The sequence below is a fragment of the Mytilus californianus genome, unplaced genomic scaffold (genome assembly GCF_021869535.1).
Source record: "Mytilus californianus isolate M0D057914Y unplaced genomic scaffold, xbMytCali1.0.p SCAF_12, whole genome shotgun sequence".
Classification (NCBI taxonomy): domain Eukaryota; kingdom Metazoa; phylum Mollusca; class Bivalvia; order Mytilida; family Mytilidae; genus Mytilus; species Mytilus californianus.
In genome coordinates this window covers 63022651-63044301 of record NW_026262604.1, presented here as the reverse complement: position 1 = coordinate 63044301, position 21651 = coordinate 63022651, and the positions used below count along the sequence as shown (strand labels likewise).

At 32.2% G+C, this 21651-nt stretch overlaps 1 protein-coding gene across 4 annotated transcripts in view; it reads left to right on the top strand.

The window, feature by feature from the left end:
• LOC127722167 (parathyroid hormone/parathyroid hormone-related peptide receptor-like) overlaps positions 1-20512 on the top strand; it is a 68674-nt gene extending 48162 nt beyond the window's left edge. For all 4 annotated transcript variants that reach the window (XM_052229040.1, XM_052229042.1, XM_052229041.1 and 1 more), the window contains 10 exons: positions 4957-5099; positions 6418-6512; positions 7787-7943; positions 10875-11034; positions 12368-12428; positions 13568-13640; positions 16049-16134; positions 17302-17440; positions 18006-18047; positions 20034-20512. In XM_052229040.1, coding sequence (XP_052085000.1) covers positions 4957-5099; positions 6418-6512; positions 7787-7943; positions 10875-11034; positions 12368-12428; positions 13568-13640; positions 16049-16134; positions 17302-17440; positions 18006-18047; positions 20034-20348 — 1271 coding nt within the window. In that variant the 3' untranslated portion in view covers positions 20349-20512. The remainder of the gene's footprint in view (positions 1-4956; positions 5100-6417; positions 6513-7786; positions 7944-10874; positions 11035-12367; positions 12429-13567; positions 13641-16048; positions 16135-17301; positions 17441-18005; positions 18048-20033) is intronic.
• Positions 20513-21651: the final 1139 nt, after the last annotated feature.

Sequence of the window (21651 nt, the reverse complement as noted above, 5' to 3'; positions counted from 1 at the left end):
AGTACGAAGTGAAAATTTATAGTTATACCAAACACTTATCAAAGATGGTATATAGACCAGATATAACCCTGAATAACATTAAATAACAAAAAAGCAATACAATTAGTATCAACAGGTCAAATAAACAAGAAAGTACGAAGGACCTTTTTTTTTTTAAATTTTCATTTCTATCATTATGACTATAAGGTTTTCTTCAGATATAGTAAACATGTAAAGATAATTATAACACTATCATTGTGTATATTCTAACTAACTTGATTCGATTAAAAAGAGTCACATGTTCAACTACATTTTAAAACAGCAGATATAGAAAAGTGATATTGCACATTTATTTTAGAATATCGGACACAATCGTAACAACCAATCAGATAAATTGCTGCTCTACTTCTGACTTATTGACAATAATGATATAATAATTGTAGACTTTGTATGAGATCGATACAAGAGTATAACGACCTAAAGAAGTATATCGACCTCGGACTTCGTCCTCAGTCAGTATACTTCTTTCAGGTCGATATATCATCGTATCGACCTCATACAAAGGCTATAATAGTATAATATTGAAAGCAATGAAAGCGCTAGTAAATGTGATGCATTGAAATCGTTATTATCTTTAAAAAATAAAATCACTAATTCATAGCTCATTGTTTTCTATGATAAATACTGCAATTACAAGCATTCTAAGCTATGTTGTCTTAAGTTTAAATAAAGTGACACTCATTGCATGTCAAACTATACCTTATCCTGACTTGCGCTGAAAAATTCAACATAATTTTAATAGCATATTGGAGCGCACAGGTTCCCGGAAGTTGGGTAGTACAAAAAAGGTACTTCTGATCTGAGCAATAGGGTTAATATGACTCCTATTCAAATTTCACACATTTTTCTTATTCAAAAGAAACTTCCAGCAAATTCTACAGTGATCCCTTAAGCTTTCATTTGATACCAAAAGCACCCATATATTTTACTTATTGACAAAGTTGCAGCTATGCGTTGGAACTTTTTTGTATAAAATAAGTACTAATTTCTTCTGACCGGGCCCGAATTAGTGGTTCTATACCTTAAGGATGTACTTCGGTCAGATTTAGGAATTTTTGTCAGATGTTCGGGCTCCTTGGTTTTTTCCCTACGAAACAGGGTAAAATATTTTGCCCAATATTACGTATTTTTCTTTTCATATTAGACTTCAATAGCTCATAAAAGGTCATTAACCAAAATTTTAGCAGATTCTAGATTTCTTTCCTTTCGATTTGAGACCCAAATAATACCAATGCAAATATAAGGTAAAAGACCGAGTCAGCCTTTTCCCGCCATATTTTAAAAGTTAAATGTCTAAAAAAGAAGCTCCATAACCTATCAATATTTTAGCTGATTTTGTTCCTTAACTAATGCTCTTCTGACTTACAGTATCAATTTTAAATTCTAGATTTTTTCTAATTTCACCTAAGTACATCCTTAACTACTTTTTTTATATGTCACCATCATGTTAAAAGGTAGCCAATACATTGAATTTATTTCATCCAGTATGAAACACTTTATACCAGACTGATCATCTAGGAACAGTGTGGTGCTTTGTTTTCAACTGCACTATTTGCTTTTAGTCCGATCTGTAGCTCATTTATGTATGTTTAAATTTCCTATTTTAATTCAATATAATTGAGCATTGATGCGTCGTTGTTTGGAACTTTTGGCTTTTAGATATATTTACAACTTAGTAAATCATGCTGAAAAAATATAAATAGAACCTAAAAAGACCTTTGGATACAACAAATTGAAAAAATTAGAAAAATGCAAAGAAATTTTAAATTGAAATTTATATCCAAACAAATAAAAAAAAATATATATAAAAACTTGGTGCCGCTATGTACATGTAATTTCAGAGGGGTTTTGGATCATGGAAACTAGTATTACAGTTAAACAGTATAGATTACATATTAAAAACACGTACACATAATAAATCTATAAATTACCATGTTGATCAATTAAATGGTTTTGTGTTAAAATTATATGCAAAATATCAAAAGAACTATAAAATGTATTGATTGGCCTGTTTATACACGTAAAACTTTATAAAGAAATACAGATTTAATAAACGTGTAATGTTTGAACTGATATTTGATGAATTTTAAGTCAAAGGATATTTTAATTAACGTCTCTCCTACGAAGAGCTATTACAGAGATAGAACTGGAATAATGAGACTCAAGACAGCAATTAACTCAATATAAACTCTTTCAATAATAATCCTTTTTTTTTATTGTGGAAAAGAGACAAATGCACGGTGTCATATAATGTTAGTAAACATTTTTTGTTAGTATTGAATTTGTATGAACTATCTAAAATGAAATCAAATATTTGCAATTTTCCGTTCCCTCGTTGGAAAGCATTGAAGTTTGGGTTTGGTAATTGTGGAATGTAAACAAATTATTTCATGTATTACCAGGAAAATGTTTGTCTGTATTTGTTATTTGACATTTCCTGGTTAAATAGGAGTTTTCCCTCTCGATTTCGTAATACATCTGTGTATGTTGCACTAACAATACCAAAAAGACGACACGAAATTGCGGTCACGTTTTTTTTTTTTTTTTTTTAAATAACGGATTGTTTATTTTAAATAAGGGATAATCCGTAAACTACAAGTCTATATGAGATTTATTCCCGGTGATACTTTTCAGTCTCAGGCAGAAAAAAAGTCAGCTTTATTTCACCAACTTTCACTTTCAACAAGTTTCACGTGACTGCGTTGTCTCATTCCATTCGCGTAAATTTATTCATTTTTTTCCAAAAATATTTTTCTCTATTCTTTATTTATTTTGCCCATTATTCTCTATTCTTTATATTTCCGCATCACATTCTTCTCTGTTTGTTATTTTTTGAGACATTTATTCTGCAATTTTTGCACATTATTTTCTATTCTGCAATTCCCACCAAGACCCTCATATATTAGAGAAAGCGTAAGTTCGTTTCTAAATTTGGAGGGTTGAGGAAAATAACGTTTCGTTTGAGCTACAATGAAATATTCGGTGAATATGAGATATATATTCGTGGAGACAAACGAATAATGAAATTAATGGTGTGTAATTTTTCTGCTTGGTACTGATTCTATTTCGGGACAGAAACTTGCAGCTCCAGTCTGGGTCGGCAATTTGCATGATTTCATATGGAATGTGCTATGACGTCCCATTAACCCCAGTATTCCCCAAAAAGTCCATCAAGACTTTATAGCCACTTCGTACTTATCTGTGTCATGAATGAGTTGACATTTAAAATTCACACTAATTCCCGCACAATCGGCAATACTGGGAGGTAATTGCAGCATAGAGATGTTTCAAAAGGATCTTCGTGTTCTTCGTGAATACATTATACAACAATGTGTATGAAAATGTAAACACCAAATCACCTAGAAGCTTGCTTTATTACACAAAAAATAGCATTAAAAAGTAATAAGAATTGAATGTGTCGTTTTTGTAGTTTTTTTATTGTAGAAGTGGGGATCATGCGTACATTTTTTGTGTGAAACGCTTCCGTCAACGCTTTTCCCTCCAATAAAAAAAAAAAAAAACAGCAAAATGAAGATTTCAATTCTCAAATATATCGCCTACGCCTTCTCCTGCATTACAATAAAAATGAAAACAATACACACGAGGTAAATCACGTACCAAAAGGAATTATTATAGGAACTCGTTTAAGTACTATTAATATTCAGTACCATTCAATTTAGTCAATGTTTTAAAGTCTCATATTAGAAAGTATTGCAATAATCAACAAAAACATACAATTTTACATTGCCCTGTAGTGTTTAGCGACTGACTATAATTAGTTGTTTGCTATTTGACATGTCTACAAATATATGAGACAAAAAATACAAGTATTTCTAATTGAAACAGTGATGAATGAAGAAGTCAAGCAGTCAAGATGGATTGATTTATCTGTAGCTCTCAGTATAGGAACAAATGTATTAAATATTTCAATCATTATATTTTGCCGTTAAATGGAAAATGTCATCTAAATCAGTAAATTTTTAATAATCCCAATCAGATACGATATAATTTATAGCAATTCTGAATGATATTCTGATATTAGGTTATTTCGCTCAATATTAAATTCGTTGGTTACCTTGATGTGGATTGACCAACAGCAAATGCATGTTTAAAAGGAAGGAAGCATTCATAATAATTTTTCACTTCTCAGAAAGTTTTGGAATAAATGTTGTTTTTTAAGGGGGCCGGGGGTTGTCCGTATTATAATATTATATTGATTTTCATATCCCTGCTCAGAAACAGAAGTTTTTACTTGCAGAAAAGTTTACTTCAATTCGCCAGCTAATCTCCCAGGCAAAGTTGTCCTTAAATTATAATTCGCCAGCTAATCTCCCAGGCAAAGTTGTCCTTAAATTATAATTCGCCAGCTAATCTCCCAGGCAAAGTTGTCCTAAATTTATAATTCGCCAGCTAATCTCCCAGGCAAAGTTGTCCTTAAATTATTTTGACAATTCTTGAATGTCCCTTTTGGTCATATAGTTCTCAACATTTCTACGTGCTTTTTTTTTTTTTTTTTTTTGCATCACTGACTTTCAAATGTTTAGGTTTTAGTTTTCCCGAAAAAGCTATTCAGACGCACGACATTTATAAAGTGTTACTTAATTACATAGCAATCAATGCCCGTCATTTCATACGTCTTCTTCCGACCATGTGGTTGTAAGTCTTCAATATGTGCCCGTTTCTATACAAGTCCACTCAAACGGTGCTATTGGTTGTCTTAAATTTGCAGTAAGGAGAGTGTTTTTGCTCCGTATTGAAGGCATCATTGTGACTTTGAGATAAAGAACGGCAATAAAAGCACTGTTCCTTTGCTTTTTGTGTTTTTGCTGTGCATGTTCTGATTTTGTGTCATGAATGGATACCCCATATACTTTCTTTTCTATTGTAAATGAATTACAAGTCTTCCTTTATTTTCAGGTAATGCATCAAGAAAATGTTTACGGAATGGTGAGTGGTACGTTCATCCGATCTTTAATAAAACCTGGACAAACTTATCTGGATGCTTTGATCCAAGTATACTGAACTATAAATCGCCATCAGTGGTTCCTGCTATTGTGAAGGTAAGCATCTTACCTCTTATACATTTCTAGGAATATCATTGGTTAAAAGCGAACACGTGGACACCTTGTATGTTTAATATTGGGGTAGTGGGCGTGTTTTATTTCCTGCTATTGTGAAAGTAAATGTTGATACCGTTTTGTGTAGAATTTGAGATCATTCAATATGCCAACTCACCAAGGCAGTGTTGATCTTAGATTACTAGTATTTTGTTAAGAGAAAGAAAATGTATCAATGATGAGTTTATGTTACCAGAAGTCGTAAAGTCACTGAAAAATTTCCGGAACTCCTAATCTCCTAATCTTTACACTATAGATTGAACATAAGATGGCGTTTTCAAAACAATAAATAGTTTCGGTTTTATTTCCTTCAAATATGTACATTTAAGATAGTTTCCTTAATTTATTTTTTTTACTCCTGGTTTTCGTGTGATTTCAAAAATATTATATCTAAGTTAAAAATTACTAGTAAGGTTTTATATCGGTCATCTGCTATCTCCTTCATCTATAACAATTGCTGATATTTGATAGAATTTATTGCTGGTTTTGTTATAGATTTTCATTTTGCCCTTTTCGACCGAACGTTCATTTCAAATCCTTGTCTTTATATATCATCATTAACTAAATCGGGGTAATATCATTAAATTATAATTTATATCGGGGAAATATCAACAAATGATAAACTATATCGGAGAAATATCACTTAAATTGAATTATAAAATTTTTCTAGGGAATGTTAGCTAATTATAAACTATATCGGGGAAATAACAGCTAATAATCAACCTTATCGGTGAAATATAGGGGAAATATTGACAAATCATATACTACATCGGGGAAAATATCAGCAAATTATAAACTATCGGAAACATATCAACAAATTATAAACTATGTCGGTATAATATCAACAAATCATAATCTATATCGGGAAAATATCAACAAATTATAAACTATCGGCGAAATATCAACAAATTGTAAACTCTCAAGGAAATATCAATAAATCATAACCTATATCGGGGAAATATTAACAAACTATAAACTGTCGGGGAAATATCAACAAATTATAAACTATAATATCGATAAATCATAACTTATATCGGGGAAATATCAACAAATCAAACTATAATGGAAATATCAACAAATTTTAAACTATTGGAGAAATAAATCTACCCCAAAAAATGCTGTCATCTAGTTTCTTCTCAATATTAATACCAACGGTATGTAGTTATCTTACATTCTTAAGAGTTCTGAAATAATTGTTATAAATCTATTGCATAAGTATTTTAGTATGTTAACAATCAACATGGTAAATCTGTTTTATTAGGAGCACATGCGATACATTCAGATACTGTATGATGTTGGATACAGTATATCGTTGCTGTCATTACTTATAGCTGTCAGTATTATGCTGTATTTTAGGTATGTAGAGATTAATGGAATAATGGAATTTTGAGTCGTGGATTTTATTTTCTTGCTGTCAGTCAATGCACTATGCGTAGAAAGAACGTAATAAATGTAATGACATGCGTGTTCTAAATAAAAGAAAGAAAAATAGGGGAGGGTCGACTACTTTCAAGAAATTCCATTTTTTTTTTTTTGTTAAATCATGACAATATGCATTTATTTATTTTAAGTTAAGATATCGAATAAAATACGTCTCCATAATTGTTAATTTTTCAACATCAACAAAATCTCACAAACAGGCTTTGAAAATTTGGTTGAAATGTTTGCTTCCCGAATGTCGTATGTGAACATCTTTGTGAATGGCTGTGAAATAAAAACTTGCACATTTCTGGATAACACAAAAACTAGCCTTATTTTCGCAGAAATAAAGAAATGTACAAATTTTTTATTCCCAAAACCATTATACAACAATTTTCAAGTTTACATTCAACATTTTGGAAGCAAACTTTACTAACAATTGAGATTGGCAATGTTGTCAATGTCTTATTTCAAATGTTTTGATATGATATTTTGGAAAAGTAGTATCAGAAATTTCCTCCCGCCAAGCCGGTTTGTGTGAAAAAGTAGTTTTAGCAACAACAAAAAATAATCATATAAGACATTTTGGAAGCCCTGCGACGATATGATACATTTTATAATCCCAAATAGACATTATTATATTGCACATCCTTAATAGTAATTTGGACAAAACTTAATTTAAGTGAAAATGTTCTGAAAGAAGGATGTCGTATGTTTACTTATTATGTATGTTTATGGTACTATTAAATATTCAGATATATACTATACATATAGTAATGGCAGGATAAAGCTGTAGTATAAGGATTTAACATGAAGACTTCTGAAAATGGCATTACTGCTGCAATACAAACTGGGAAATTGACCGTGTTTCTTTTGCGTAAAATAATCGTTGTTTTCGAATTATTCTGTAATTACGGATATGTTCCACTTGTCGTAAACACTATTCAATCCTCATTTTCTTGATTTTGACATCACCGATAGCGACTTATTACCTGATTTTTATCGCTTAAGCAACACGACGGGTGCCACATGTAGAGTAGGAACTATTTACCCTTCCCACCTGACTTCATCCCCGGTTTTCGGTACGGTTCGTGTTTCTCGGTTTTCAGTGTTATTGTTGATTGTTCTTTCGTCATTTTTACCATATATTGTCTGTTTTTATTGTTGTTCGTCGCACCGTTTTAATATTTTGTGTTTTTATATTATTTCAGAAATCTTCACTGCCAGCGGAACACGATCCACATCAATATGTTTGTCTCATTCATCTTTAGGTCGATCATATGTCTTATAAAGGACAGTTATGTTATCCCTGAAATCAACAGTATATATAGTACGGATGAGAATAAAAATATCCTATCGTTTGGGCAGGTATCACAGTTATGTTTAAAAGTTATTACAAAGATGTCTTATATTGCTGGAAAAATAATGTTTTCCTACTGGCATAATTTTGACCCTCTTTTACTTTAGGGCTTCAAAACCATATAGAGCTATACTATAGAGCTACACACAAAACACAACATACTACATACAAAACACAACATTTTACACACAAAACACAACATTTTACACACAAAACACTAGAGATTGAGCATCACGAACCCTACAAAAGTGCGGGGAACGGACTCAGATATCACAGGATGATAAGAAATATTTAGTTTACTGGTCGTGTTACCTTATGCAAGTCAACAATCGGTGATATGTCGCATGGATTGGTGTCGTAATCGATGAACAAAGGACGGCATTGTGTTTACGACATATGGAATTATCATTGTCAATCGGTAACAGAGATATTCCATGACGGTCAAACAAATCATAATGGCGTCTGTAAAAGTGTCGAAAGAATAATTTCAAAAAGTAGTGAATAACAAAAATACCGAACTCCAAGGAAAATTCAAAACGGAAAGTCCCTTAACAAATGGCAAAATCATACGCTCAAACACATCAAACGAATGGAAAACAACTGTCATATTACTGACTTGGTACAGGCATTTCTTTATGTAAAAAATGGAGAATTAAAGCTGGTTTTATAGCTAGCTAAACCTCTCACTACTATGACAGTCGCACAAAATTCCATTATATTGACAACAATGTGTGAGCAAAACAAACAGACAGAAAAGGTAAAAATGTCAAAAATTGGGGTGCAGCAGCCAGTCCACATTGTATTATAATCTTAATCACTATAAAAACAAATAACTATGTTAACAAAGATATACAAAATGACATGTAGACACTTTATTGACAAAGCACATACTAGTAAGCAAAAATGAAAGACAAGAATACAAAAAAAAGACAATAGCACAATAACACAATGGCGGGATGTATCAATTGTTTTGCTGTATGCAGCAACCATCAGCAAAGCAGAGATAAAACTAAGCACTAATGTCTTTATCAGATAGTAACGATCATATCTGCAACATTGTAATAAACATATATCTTTACAGAATGATGATACAATAGTTTATTACAAAAGCATTATTCTGTAGAAATGTTAAAAAATGAAAAGTGCTTACTTTTATCTGATAAAATTTTAATCGCTTAAGTGTTTTAAAATGGAGTGCAATAGATAAAATAAATATTCATTATTTAACTACTGAATATTATTCCACAAAGTAACATTGATAATACTTCTATAAATCATCGTCATGTTTGTTTTTAGACAAAAAACATGACCTCAGATTTCAATACATGTTTAATTTTTATCACATAGATACGCATCAGATGAAATAGTAGATTTACGAGGGATTTTTAGCGTGATAGATCATTGTTCTAGTCATTAATGACATACCAACATAAGTGTTCTTATTGTAATGTGCATTGTATTTCACTGCATCATCAAATATACCCAAGGAGCACTCGACTTGTAGAATATTTAACCTTTCTCATGAATACATGATGAAACATTGATCAATAACTTTTGATAAGTTACAAAATTAAAAATACATGTGTCGTGTCAAACTGTAATTAGTTATCTACGTTTTATAAATGCATAAACTTATTACAGCTCTTCTATAAAAGCATGCAAAGCAAACCAACTTGCTTGCTATGTTTGTTTGGATGTTTGCAAACAAAAGGTAGGTAGTCTGTTTAAGTCTGTTTACTATATAATGGAATTTGATTGGACAATAAATATTAACTTCATTGCATGTCAATTTTTATTGTCCAATCAAATTCCAGTATATATAAAACAGACTGAAACTCCGCCTACCTATTGTTTGCAAACATCCAAGCAAACATAGCAAGCAAGTTGATCAAAGGTTTGCTTTGCATGCTTTCATAGAAGAGCTGTAAGTTCTTTCCAATGCTTCTGCGGCCAACAAAAAATGTGCTGTACAGTGGTTTTCGCGTAGTTTAAATTTTGCAACATCTAGAGACAAATCTTGTTCGAGAAGTTTGATGTTCGCCCTTTTCTTTCCTATGATACAATTTTAGCCAGAAGATATGGTTGCGACTTTATCTTTATCACGGAATAATCAAAATTATAAACCGATTGCGAAAGTAACAGTGTGATATTTAACTTTCACCTTATTGTAATATCTCTCTAATCAAAGAACTACAGCATATGGTAACGACCATATTACTGTGCTACTGTGTGTACCGCGTTTACACCAGAAAGTCCATTTAAAGGTAAAAAAGAGACATGCATGTCCACAGTTCTTTATTGTGCTGGTGGGTTTTATTCCAATTTATTTTGCAATCTTCAAAAATTCTGAAACACAACTATCGCTGATATGATGAAAATGAACAAAGTACATGCGTTCTTAATATGATGTTTAAAAATAGTTCAATGAAATTGTTATCCATACGTACATAAAAAAAAGTTGCATTAGTAAAATATACTACCTATAAAAGACTAAAGGACAAAGATGTGGACATTTACAGGTCATCGTACATGTACGTTCAGTATTAAAAAACAAGGCAAAAACCTTTGAGCCTCCTCGTGGGGTTTTTGATTATGTGATTACTTGGCCGTTTTTATAGTGATTATTTGATTACCAGACCAAATATTTCATGATAATTTGATTATTTGATAATCTAGGACTGTATTTTTGATTATTTGATTATCTTGTTAAAAAAGATAACTAATGATAATGTGATTATATTGGCAAAAAATTTGTGATTATGTGATTACTTGGACGCCCCCATGAGGGGCCTCACCTTTACACGAAACACGAAGATATATTCATTAACAAATAGCCAATACAATAAGTCATAAAAATGTTATCAGAAACCGTAGTAGAAATGTAAAGGAAATTATCAAATGTTTATAATTCATTAAAATGCCTTTTTTTTATTTTTCAGTCCATAGGGTGTAAAATTGTGTACACTTTCTTCTATTACATCTTATCAACTAACTTTATGTGGATATTTATCGAGGGGATCTACATGCATACATTTGTCATGTCTACAAAATACAATGTATCCTCCACTTTATACAAGACACTGCTGTTATTTGGATGGGGTATGTTCATTTATTCGCTAATTCAGTTTTAATATGAGCAACAGGACGCGTACGACACGCAGGGTAGGAACTGCTTACCCTTCCGGAGCACCTGAGATCCCCCTGATTTTGGTGGGGTTCGTGATGATCAGTCTTTGGTTTTGTATGTTGTGTTTTGTATACTGTTGTTTGTATGTTGATCTTTTTCGTTTTTGTCATGACGTTGTCGGTTTGTTTTCGACTAGAGAGTTGGAGCTTTGGTTTCTCTCGCCTCTTTTTTAATACATTGTGTAGTTGTACTGAAGACTTTAGGTTTCTCCGATAATATCTACGATTTCTGCAGTTCTGATAAGGTCATGTTTGGTTTGTATTATTTATTTCTACAAGAACAGATTTGTTGGAATGATACACAAATCAGACAAGATCATAAAGAAAGATGTTAAAACCAGGCAGCAAAAGTTGACTTATAAAGGAGTACTATTATAATGTGCCATCAAAATATGATCCGGTCTTTGATATTGATACCTAAGTAGTAATATGTCGTCATTTTAACATATAAAGCTTTGATATTAAAAAAGGGAACAGAAAGCTACAAAAGGATATTAAAAAAATAGAGAATGATGCCCCGCTTGCATATAACGTTATAAAGGGACATAACTCGAGAACGATAAAAGTGACGCAACCCAAAGTCAAACTTGATCTGTGTTTTGTGGTAATACGCATTGTGTATAAGTTTCATAACATTTGGTTGAGGCAAACTAAAGTAAGAGAACGGAAGCTAACTTTTTGACGTACGAACGAACGTACGGACGGACAAGGGTAACACTCAATGTGCCCTCCACCGGGGTGGGACATAAAACTCATACCGACAACACATGGTAAAAACATGAAAACGACTGTCAACAAAACACTTCACTGAGAAACACAAACCAATCAAGAATTGGGAGTGATCTTTTAGTGACGTGGAAGTGTAAACAGATCATGCTGCACACGTGACACACTAAATATTACACTGTTTTCCTTCCATTCTTTTAATCAAATAAAATCATACAATGATGAAGGGGTACAACTAATAACCTTAAAGTAATCAACTTTTGATTGACTAAGGATGGCAAATTCAAAACTTAAATTGACAGTTAAAACCTTGAAATTTAGATACACTTTAGTTTTGCTATAAATTCTATAACATTGCATGATGTCCAATTACGTCACAATAAAAATCGATGAAAAAGTGAGAAATACCAGTCATAACTAGTGTGACATTTCAATTTCTAAGTGTTTCATTCCAAATCCTACATTTCTGATAATATACTAAGAAAGTAAGTATATGTATTTATGATTTTGCTATTAACAGGTGCACCGTCGACTTTTGTTATCCCGTGGGTAATTATGCGGATTAAACACGAAAATACATTGTAAGTATGTATCAATTCAAATAAGCTGTTTCTTTAAAATGCATTTAAAAAGATAACTTACTCGACCCTATTAATTTTCTTTGACAAATCTGTATTGGTTTTCTGTTTTCTAAAATACTATGAATTGAACTACATCATGATACTGATTAAATGAAGCATTTTATAGCTTACTATGCGATGTGCGTTTTGCTTATTGTATAGATGTTAACTTCTATGTGATTTGGTCTCTAGTGGAGAGTTGCCTCATTGGCAATCATACCTCACATCTTCTTATTTTCATATTAGTACATTTCAAATATTACCTCATAATAGGCGATACTTTAGTAATAAATTTAGCAATGTTGTCAATTAAATTGGTTGTTTTATTTCATCGTCTAATTAAATTCCATTAGCAATAAACCAATGATATTATTTACTTCTATTATTTTAATTGTTGTTTTTGTTGAAATCCAAACTATGCAGAAATTAAAAAAATAATCAGTGTGTCAGATAAACCATAATTAGTTTTGTACTTGTTGATATTTTCAAATTACCGCTGTACCCATTGAGCAAGGCCATTTTAGTTCTCTAATGATATAGAAAATCATGAGGAATGATATCTGACAAAACAGAATTTCAAAATACAACAGATACATGTATCGAACATGATAAAGGAAGTCCATAAAAATAATATAACAGAGAAATTAATCATACAGAATTGAAGTCGTACTTCGCTAATCTTGCTTTTGTTTATCAGACAAAATTTAAAATGTTCAGCTAACTTTTATGAAATCGTGTTTTTTAATCAATAAACTCATCGTAGAAACGGTTAAAATGTTGTACGCCAGACGCGAGTTTCGTCTACTAAAGACTCACCAGTGACGCTCGAATCAAAATAGTTAAAAGGGTTAAAAACAAAGTATGAAGTTGATGAGCATTGAGGACTTAAGATTCCGAAAGGTTTTACCAAATACAGCTAAGATAATATATTCATGGGGTAGAAAATCCTAAGTATATCGAAAAATCTCATAGTTTTGTTAACAATTAATTTGTAATTGTGAACATATCGATGATATTCATGTCAAAACAGCGGAAGTGCTGACTACTGGGCGTGTGATACCGGTTTATTTTAATATCTGAATATTTTGTTTAATTATAAGATGCTGGAGCACCAATGATGTTGATAACAGCTATTACTGGATAATAAAAGGACCAATCACAGCCACAGTTGTTGTAAGTCAATATATGAAGCAATTAATTAAAATCCGATATAAAAGTTATCGATTGCCCTCCTTGGAACCCCTTTCCTGATTTTTCAAATAGTGAACTACATTTCATAAAGTGTACCGTGTAGAGGTTTAGCTAGCTATAAAACCAGGTTTAATCCAGCATTGTCTTCATAAGAAAATGCCTGTACCAAGTTAAGAATATGACATATAAAATTGAGAATGGAAATGGGGAATATGTCAAAGAGACAATAACCCGACCAAAGAGCAGATAACAGCCGAAGGCTACCAATGGGTCTTCAACGTAGCGAGAAAATCCCGCACCCGGAGGTGGTCCTCAGCTGGCCCCTAAATAGTTATGTACTGGTTCAGTGAAAATGGACGTCACACTAAACTCCAAAACATATAAAGGAACTAAAATTAAAAAAACATACATGACTAACAAAGGCCAGAGGCTCCCGACTTGGGACAGGCGCAAACATGCGGCGGGGTTAAACATGTTTTGTGAGATCTCAACCCTCCCCCTATACCTCTTGCCAATGTAGAATAAAGAAACACATAGCAATACGCACAGTAAAACTCAGTTTAAAAGAAGTCCGAGTCCGATGTCAGAATAGGTAACAAAAGAAACTAAGCAAAATGACAATGATACATAAATTAACAAAGGACTACTAGCAGTTACTGATATGCCAGCTCCAGACCTCAATTAAACTGATTGAAAGATTATGCCTTCATCATATGAAAATCAGGTACAATCCCTCCCGTTAGGGGTTTAGTATCATACCATCATAAAATATATGAGAAGAACATAACCCGTAGCATGCCAACAACTGGTTTTAGAATAAATGTGTTTATTTCCGATGCAAAGACCCTATGAGTGAATCAATATTAATACCAAGATATGCAATCCTTAATGATCTGACAACAAAACGTAACTATATCCCTTACCGAATAAGTCCGTTTAAAGGTTTGGTTAGCTTTTGAGGTGAATGCCGACATTTCTGTGCTTTGTAAAGAATATTAACATAAAATATTGGATGTGAAATACCTGAACGTATAAGATGTCTGCATGTTGATTTATATTTACGAATGATGTCCTTGTACCGTTGATAAAATTTAGTAAATGGTTTGACTAGTTTGTGATATCGAAAACCGTGGTGTAATAATTTTTCAGTAATACAGAGATTTCATTCGTTGAAATCATATACGTTGTTACATACATGAGCGAATCGAACAAGTTGAGATATATAAACACCATAAGATGGTGACAAGTTTGTTTTCCATTCGTTTGATGCGTTTGAGCTTTTGATTTTGCCATTTGATAAGGGACTTTCCGTTCAGAATTTTCCTTGGAGTTCGGTATTTTTGTTATTTTACTTTTTACACAATTTTTAGGCAATACCACCATCAGGCCAACAGTTTTCGATAGCCCTTCTTGGAATCCCCTTCCTTATTTTTTAAAACGTAAATTACATTTCTTAAAGTGTGCTGTGTTACACAAGTTTTAGCCAGTACTACAATCTTGTATAAATTATAGCAGAGTTAAAAAGTAACCATCTATATGATTTACATGAAAAAAAATTAAAAAGTTTATGTCGGGTCTATAGTGACCAAATAGTACTTTTAAAGAAGGGATACTATCGGTTAGATAACAAAGTAAGCGATTTCTTTTTACATGCAATCTTTGTCTGGCCGTATAAAGTTGACTCAGTTTAAGAACGTCAGTGTATGATACATCTATGCAATAAGAAATGTGTTACTGCTACAATGTAACTCAAAATCCTTTCCATTCGAACAACAACATGTATCTGCAAAACCTGGGATAAATCATATATGTGTATGTGTTAGGCTGCAGATGTATGAAAAGAAAGCAAACATATATGACATCTGTCTGTTTCTGAATTCGTACTATGTAGTGACTGGTGTATATACTTTAATCGGAAGTCTCATAACATTGTACATATCGTGCTCGCCTTGAATGTGGGAACGTTTAACAGACAATAGACTTCAAAACTGGTATAAGCTGCTTTCTCCGCTATGCAAAATGAATTTAGGATCCCAGTACAAGCAAAGTTAGCTCACAGTCAGAATTATGTTCCGGGTAGGTTGGTATGTCTTCCTCTGTACTGTTACCTTGTGAGGAAGCACGCTGAAAGTCCGATATAGTATGTTGTTCTACTTTTATTGAGTGCTTATATCAAATTAACATGTAATATTTGTTACTTGATGTTAAACACAAAACCACCATCACATTTATATACTTTAACTAATGACCATTTGTTAATACTGATATTGAATTAGGTTGCATAATGTAAAATTCAGATGTGATATGTGTACACACATGTGTCCTGCACCTTGTAATTCCTTCTCCTACCGTCATGTAAGTATAACTGTAATTATCATTGTATTTTTCAGATAAATTTCATATTTTTTGTCAATATCATGAGAGTTCTATATACCAAATTAACAGCGTCGCATACTAGGAATCCAAAGCGATACAGGTAATATATGTAATAACATGTTTAGAACATAGTATATATACATGTTTTTTATATACTTAGTAGTAAATACAGGTAAACTGCATGTGTAATACAATGAATGGCAATCGTGCAGTATCAACCATTCTTGATGATATCGATATCAGTCACGGTTACATAAGCTTTATCAAACCCCTAAACTCTATGACGTCACGTCATCGATATCAGACATTGTAAAGGCTTTTTCGTGTCTCAAACCCCTAATCTGAATTACATCATCTCACGTGAAAAAAAAAACATCTACTTGAAGTATATAAAAAGTGTATATGATATGGCTTTTCAATATCACACCCCGTAGCAGAGCGCTTGGGATTATATTGGTGTCTTGGGTTGATACGGATGGGATATTGAAAAACCCATATGATATACTCTTTAGAACATAGTAGATATACATGTATAAATGTGTAATATTAAAATTTTGTCTTTGGCGAGCACGATATGTCTAAGACAACAATTAATCTAATATCACATAATTATGTAGAAAAACAACAACTCAACAAACCAGCAACAAAAACAAAAATCAACGATCTTTTGATACAGTGAGTATTATTAATGTACTCCCGGATTCCGTTGTTCTTTTCAAACACATGACTAAGAAATAGAAAAACTCCAAGGTACACATTAGGGGCCCTCAATCTCTAAACAAGTACAAGTTAACCCAACGTAAAATCTAAGAGTAACATGTAGAAGATATAGCAGACATGTGATTTAGAAATTAGAGCAGAATCGATTTAATTATGCTGGTCATGTGCATACGTGCGTTACAGCATGTATTAGACGTTACATGTATATATTTTGTGCGAATGGTGAGGAAGGTTGAACACATAAACCAGCTAGTAATTTTATTTAAAGACAAAAAAACGATTAGTTACTAAAAAAATAATTTAACCTGTGTGGCAGTTATAAATATATTTACTCAAAATTATTTAAAGATTTAAATAACACTTTATTATTTACCTTTAGCATAAGAATGTTGGCATGAAACTCATTGTATTAAATTATTATAAAAATATCAATTACGTTCATCTGCTTATAAATCAATTAAAATTCAATAATTTCATCAGGGCGTTTATCCTTAACTTTAATTTAAAAAAAACACTTGTCTGTATATTTATTATTACTTTTTTGTAGAAAATTAGCGAAGTCGACCTTGATTTTAATACCACTATTTGGAGTGTATTATCTTGCCTTTATTGCTGTGCCTGTATGCATGGAACCAATCTTAGAGGTTATATGGCTGTATACAGAAATGTTCTTTAACTCCTTTCAAGTGAGTTTTCCTAACAGTGTATCTTGGCCTTAGACTGTTTTCTGCTATTTGGTCGGGTATTTGTCTCTTTGACACATTTCCCGTTTCCATTCTCTATTATATCTTGAAAAAATAGATATAAAAAACCTTTGAATAAAAATTTAATTTTAAGAGTGCAATTTGTATAGATTTTGAGATCATTGCTTCTAATGTCAAGGTCATAGTAACTAAAAGTAGACTGAAAAAGGTGGAGAAAGGGGGTTTCAGATAATAAATGAATGATCCAAGAACATTACATGCTTGATAAGACATGTATGGTCACATGTTATGAGAGGATCCCTTTTGAATCTGAGGTCAGTAGGTCAAGGTCAAAGTTACTAAAATTAAACAGTATCAGTGCAGAAAATTCCGGACTGTTACATTAAGTAATCTTTCTTGTCAATGAAATTAAACTATATATATGTTACCATTTAATAGGGATGTAGATCGCTATTGGTATGAGTTCAATATATGCACTGACGAATCCGGAGCTTGCTGACTTAGGTTTTTTTATATTTTTGTATCTGTTTTATATTTGTCTTTGCAGGGATTTGCAGTGGCAATACTGTTTTGTTTTATGAACGAAGAGGTAAGTTTGTTTCGATATTCTTACCCATACTTTTATACTGTCTTTTATTCATTTCCACATATTTTTTTTTACATTTTCTCTCATACAAAAATCATATTTCAACCATGATTCCTTCAAGTAAACAGGCTAAGTTTTGAATGGGATCTTAAACTAACTTTCATGTATAAGTTTGACGTACACATTTTTATAGCGAAATTTAAATCAGATCACTTGAGTAATGTAATTAGGAGCGATAGAAATCTGATAAAAACTAAAGTTGGTCTAAGTATTTAATAGTAATAAAAGGAGTTGCTGGATACATTTGTATACGTTGACGATACAGCAACCCACCGAATCAATTGGTCAAAATACCAATAGTTGGCAACATGCGATATTTACTAATACACTGTACACTGATGTATAGATACGACACATAAAGCTCTAAATCGTAACGAAGCTGGAAAAGTAAGGGAATAGTTTTAACAGTGGCTATTATCTACAATGACCACCAAATTCTTAAAAATGACAAACATAACAAAAAAATACCAAAAAAAATAGCAAATTTTTTTGTTTTTTCAAAACTGTTCAAAATTATCAGCACTCAAAAATACAACGTAACATTATTATATTTTATAATACCAAACAGCTTCTTAAAGTTTGTCAATCACAATTATCACTGCACAGGAATAGCCTTACATTAAAAAGCCTTAAACCTGGTCATTTTTAATGACCCTTCACATACACGGATTTTCTTTTGAGTTCTTACGGATAGAATACTCGTAGTAAATCGCAATCACCAGTAAATAACTCGCTGGTATTCGCAAATAACTCATCGCAACTCGCTTACTCTATTTAGGGACATGTCAGAAAATCTGTTTGCGATTGTCCACGGATTTGTTTTTTCCATAAATAACTTGTTACAATCCATAAGTATCGTAAACCGCTAGTAAACAACAAGTTACCATCCGTAAACTGTTCGCTAAAAACCGTATAATTACATGTAACAATTTTATTTTGCAATTTGTTTCGGTTAGTTTGTGAATTGTTTACAGATATTTTTACGAGTGCTTACATTTTGCTTATGATTTCAGTCCGGTCGTATAACGATGGCTCTATATATTGCTATTTCCAGGGCTTTACGTGTAGTACCGAGTACTTTACGAATACTTTACGAATATAAACGTATAATTTACGTATAATTACCGTTTGTTTACGATTTGGGAAAATGTATAAAAGCTGCAAAATACTAAGGACTCCTAACTTACTCGTTACTTACGTAACAACACGTACACAGGTCGTTACTAACACGTAAAAGCTTCTGAATCAATGAATAGTACCATGCCGTAATATACTCTTAACAATGTGTAAACAGCTCGTAAAATGCCCTTATGTTGCTCGTAGTTATCCGTGACAAATCGTTGCATTTTGCCCCAAAAACATCGTAATAACTTGTAATAATCCGTAAATAGCTCGTAATAACTCGTAACAACAATACTCTTAAATCGGTCGCAAAAGTGGCCAAATCGTGAGGATCCGTGAATTTGTGTCATCCGTAAGCACTCGTAAGAAAATCCGGGCATAAATGATGTGTAATTATTCTTATAGACTTTATTTAACATATTAAGAAACATATATTTAGGATATATTATGTTTGAAGGAGAGAAATGAGAAAATATAAGGATATTGTGTAAATTACGGCATGTGATGTTACTACTTATGGTCCATCTGTTCTTGTAAACTTACCCAGGCCCTACTTTCTGTTCTGTACTTCATGTATGATCCTCCGTTTTTTTATCGGACCACTCCCACTTGGGAAGAGCGTACAACATTTTACGTACATGTCACTATAAACAAAACATGACTCATCCAGCAATATACATAAACAGATGGTGGGGGTATGTCAATGAGATAGCAACCCGAATGAAAGGCCCCCTTTGACACAAGATTTGATTTCTATTTCGCAGAATTGTCTGGTAGAACTTAATTTATAAATCAATTGTTTTACAGGTAAGAAGAGAGATCAGAAAGGTAAAAAGAGATCATAAGCTACGACGAAATAGTCATATATCTAACCGATCTACGAGTAGAACAGTTGAACAGTTTTTTCCAAGTGAACATGATAATAGTATGCTTTGCGCAGAATCTAAACCTGCTAATGTGCGTTTTGAACTTGATGAAAAGTCAAGAATTATTCTTGAAAAAACGAAACATTTGTTCAATGATGGAAGTGATCCCAATTTGAATACGACTGTGAATGGAATATATTTGAATGGAGAGAATTCAAACCTTGTCTCGCTAACTGATAGAACAATTGAGTCATGAACTTATACAATGAACAGTAGTTTATCGGATGACATCAAAAACTCCTGCAATATCAAATTTCACAATGTAACTTATACTAACACGGAGAAAGTATATCCTAAGCATTAAGGTTTAACATTTTGAACACAATTTTAAGTTGTAAAATACAGTGTCAGAAAATATAATCTTTTTATTTGTCTGGTCCAAAGGGCGAGTGTGATCTACTTGCAATTACTTGGCGCCCGTCGGACCAATATTAACTTACGTTTACAGTCGTAAGACGACTCCTTATAGGAGTTATATCTCTTAAATGAAGATATGTTCCCATTTTTCACTTTTATGCTAGTATATTCTTGAAGATTGTAATAGATAGAGGGAAATAATAACAGCAAACATGATTAAGAAGACTAGAATTTAAAATTAGTCAAAATTGGTATAAATCGTCAGTTAACTCCTCGAGGAATTTATTACCCTTTAATAACAATTGTTACCCACTTTTGCGTTTTAGGCGGATCTAAACTTTACTGAGAAAATGAGGTACACTGTAAACAGTCAAAAAATATCTTCAAAAAAGTAAACAAACTGAAAGCGTTAGTCATCTCCTTGTAGGAGTTATAACATTTTAATGACCATTTAACCCTTTTTGGCGTAAACTGTAGTAGTTGAAGAGAAATTGCTATAAGTAAAATAAGAGGTACAAATAAGTCAACTCACTGAAATCGTCAGTCATCTCCTTGATATATGTGTTTCACCTCTTCAACATGTTCAAAGTCGATTTTGCCCCATTTTGTATGTTAATTTATTCTATCTTGAAAACTAAACTAGATAGAGAAAAATGTAACCTGCTAAAATCACCAATAAAGAAACGAAATCGTTAGTGCTATAGTTGTTGTCCATATATATCATAATTGCCCAATTAAAAGAGTCATTCAAAGTCGTAAGTCGAACACACAAAAAAAACTAATAACGATCAAATTACAAACAACAGTATACAAAACACAACACAGAAAACCAAAGACTGAGGAAAACGAACCCCACCAAAACCTATTTTCAGTACTTAGAAAACTGTAAACAAACATATCATTGTGTCAAACAAAAACGACCATCTTTTGTTCAGCACAGTCTCTCTCCATAGAATTACATAGTATTGTAGTGTATCAATGCCAAAAACAAATGCCAGGTCAGAGATGTAGGCTCCCTTGGACCTCTAATTTTACAAATTTCGTAAAAAGCCATTCGCAATATCACTGTGTAGCATCACGACTAGATATAATTATTCCCGAAGCAAAGAAGCAAAGGCAGCAAAAAGTATGTATTTTATTGC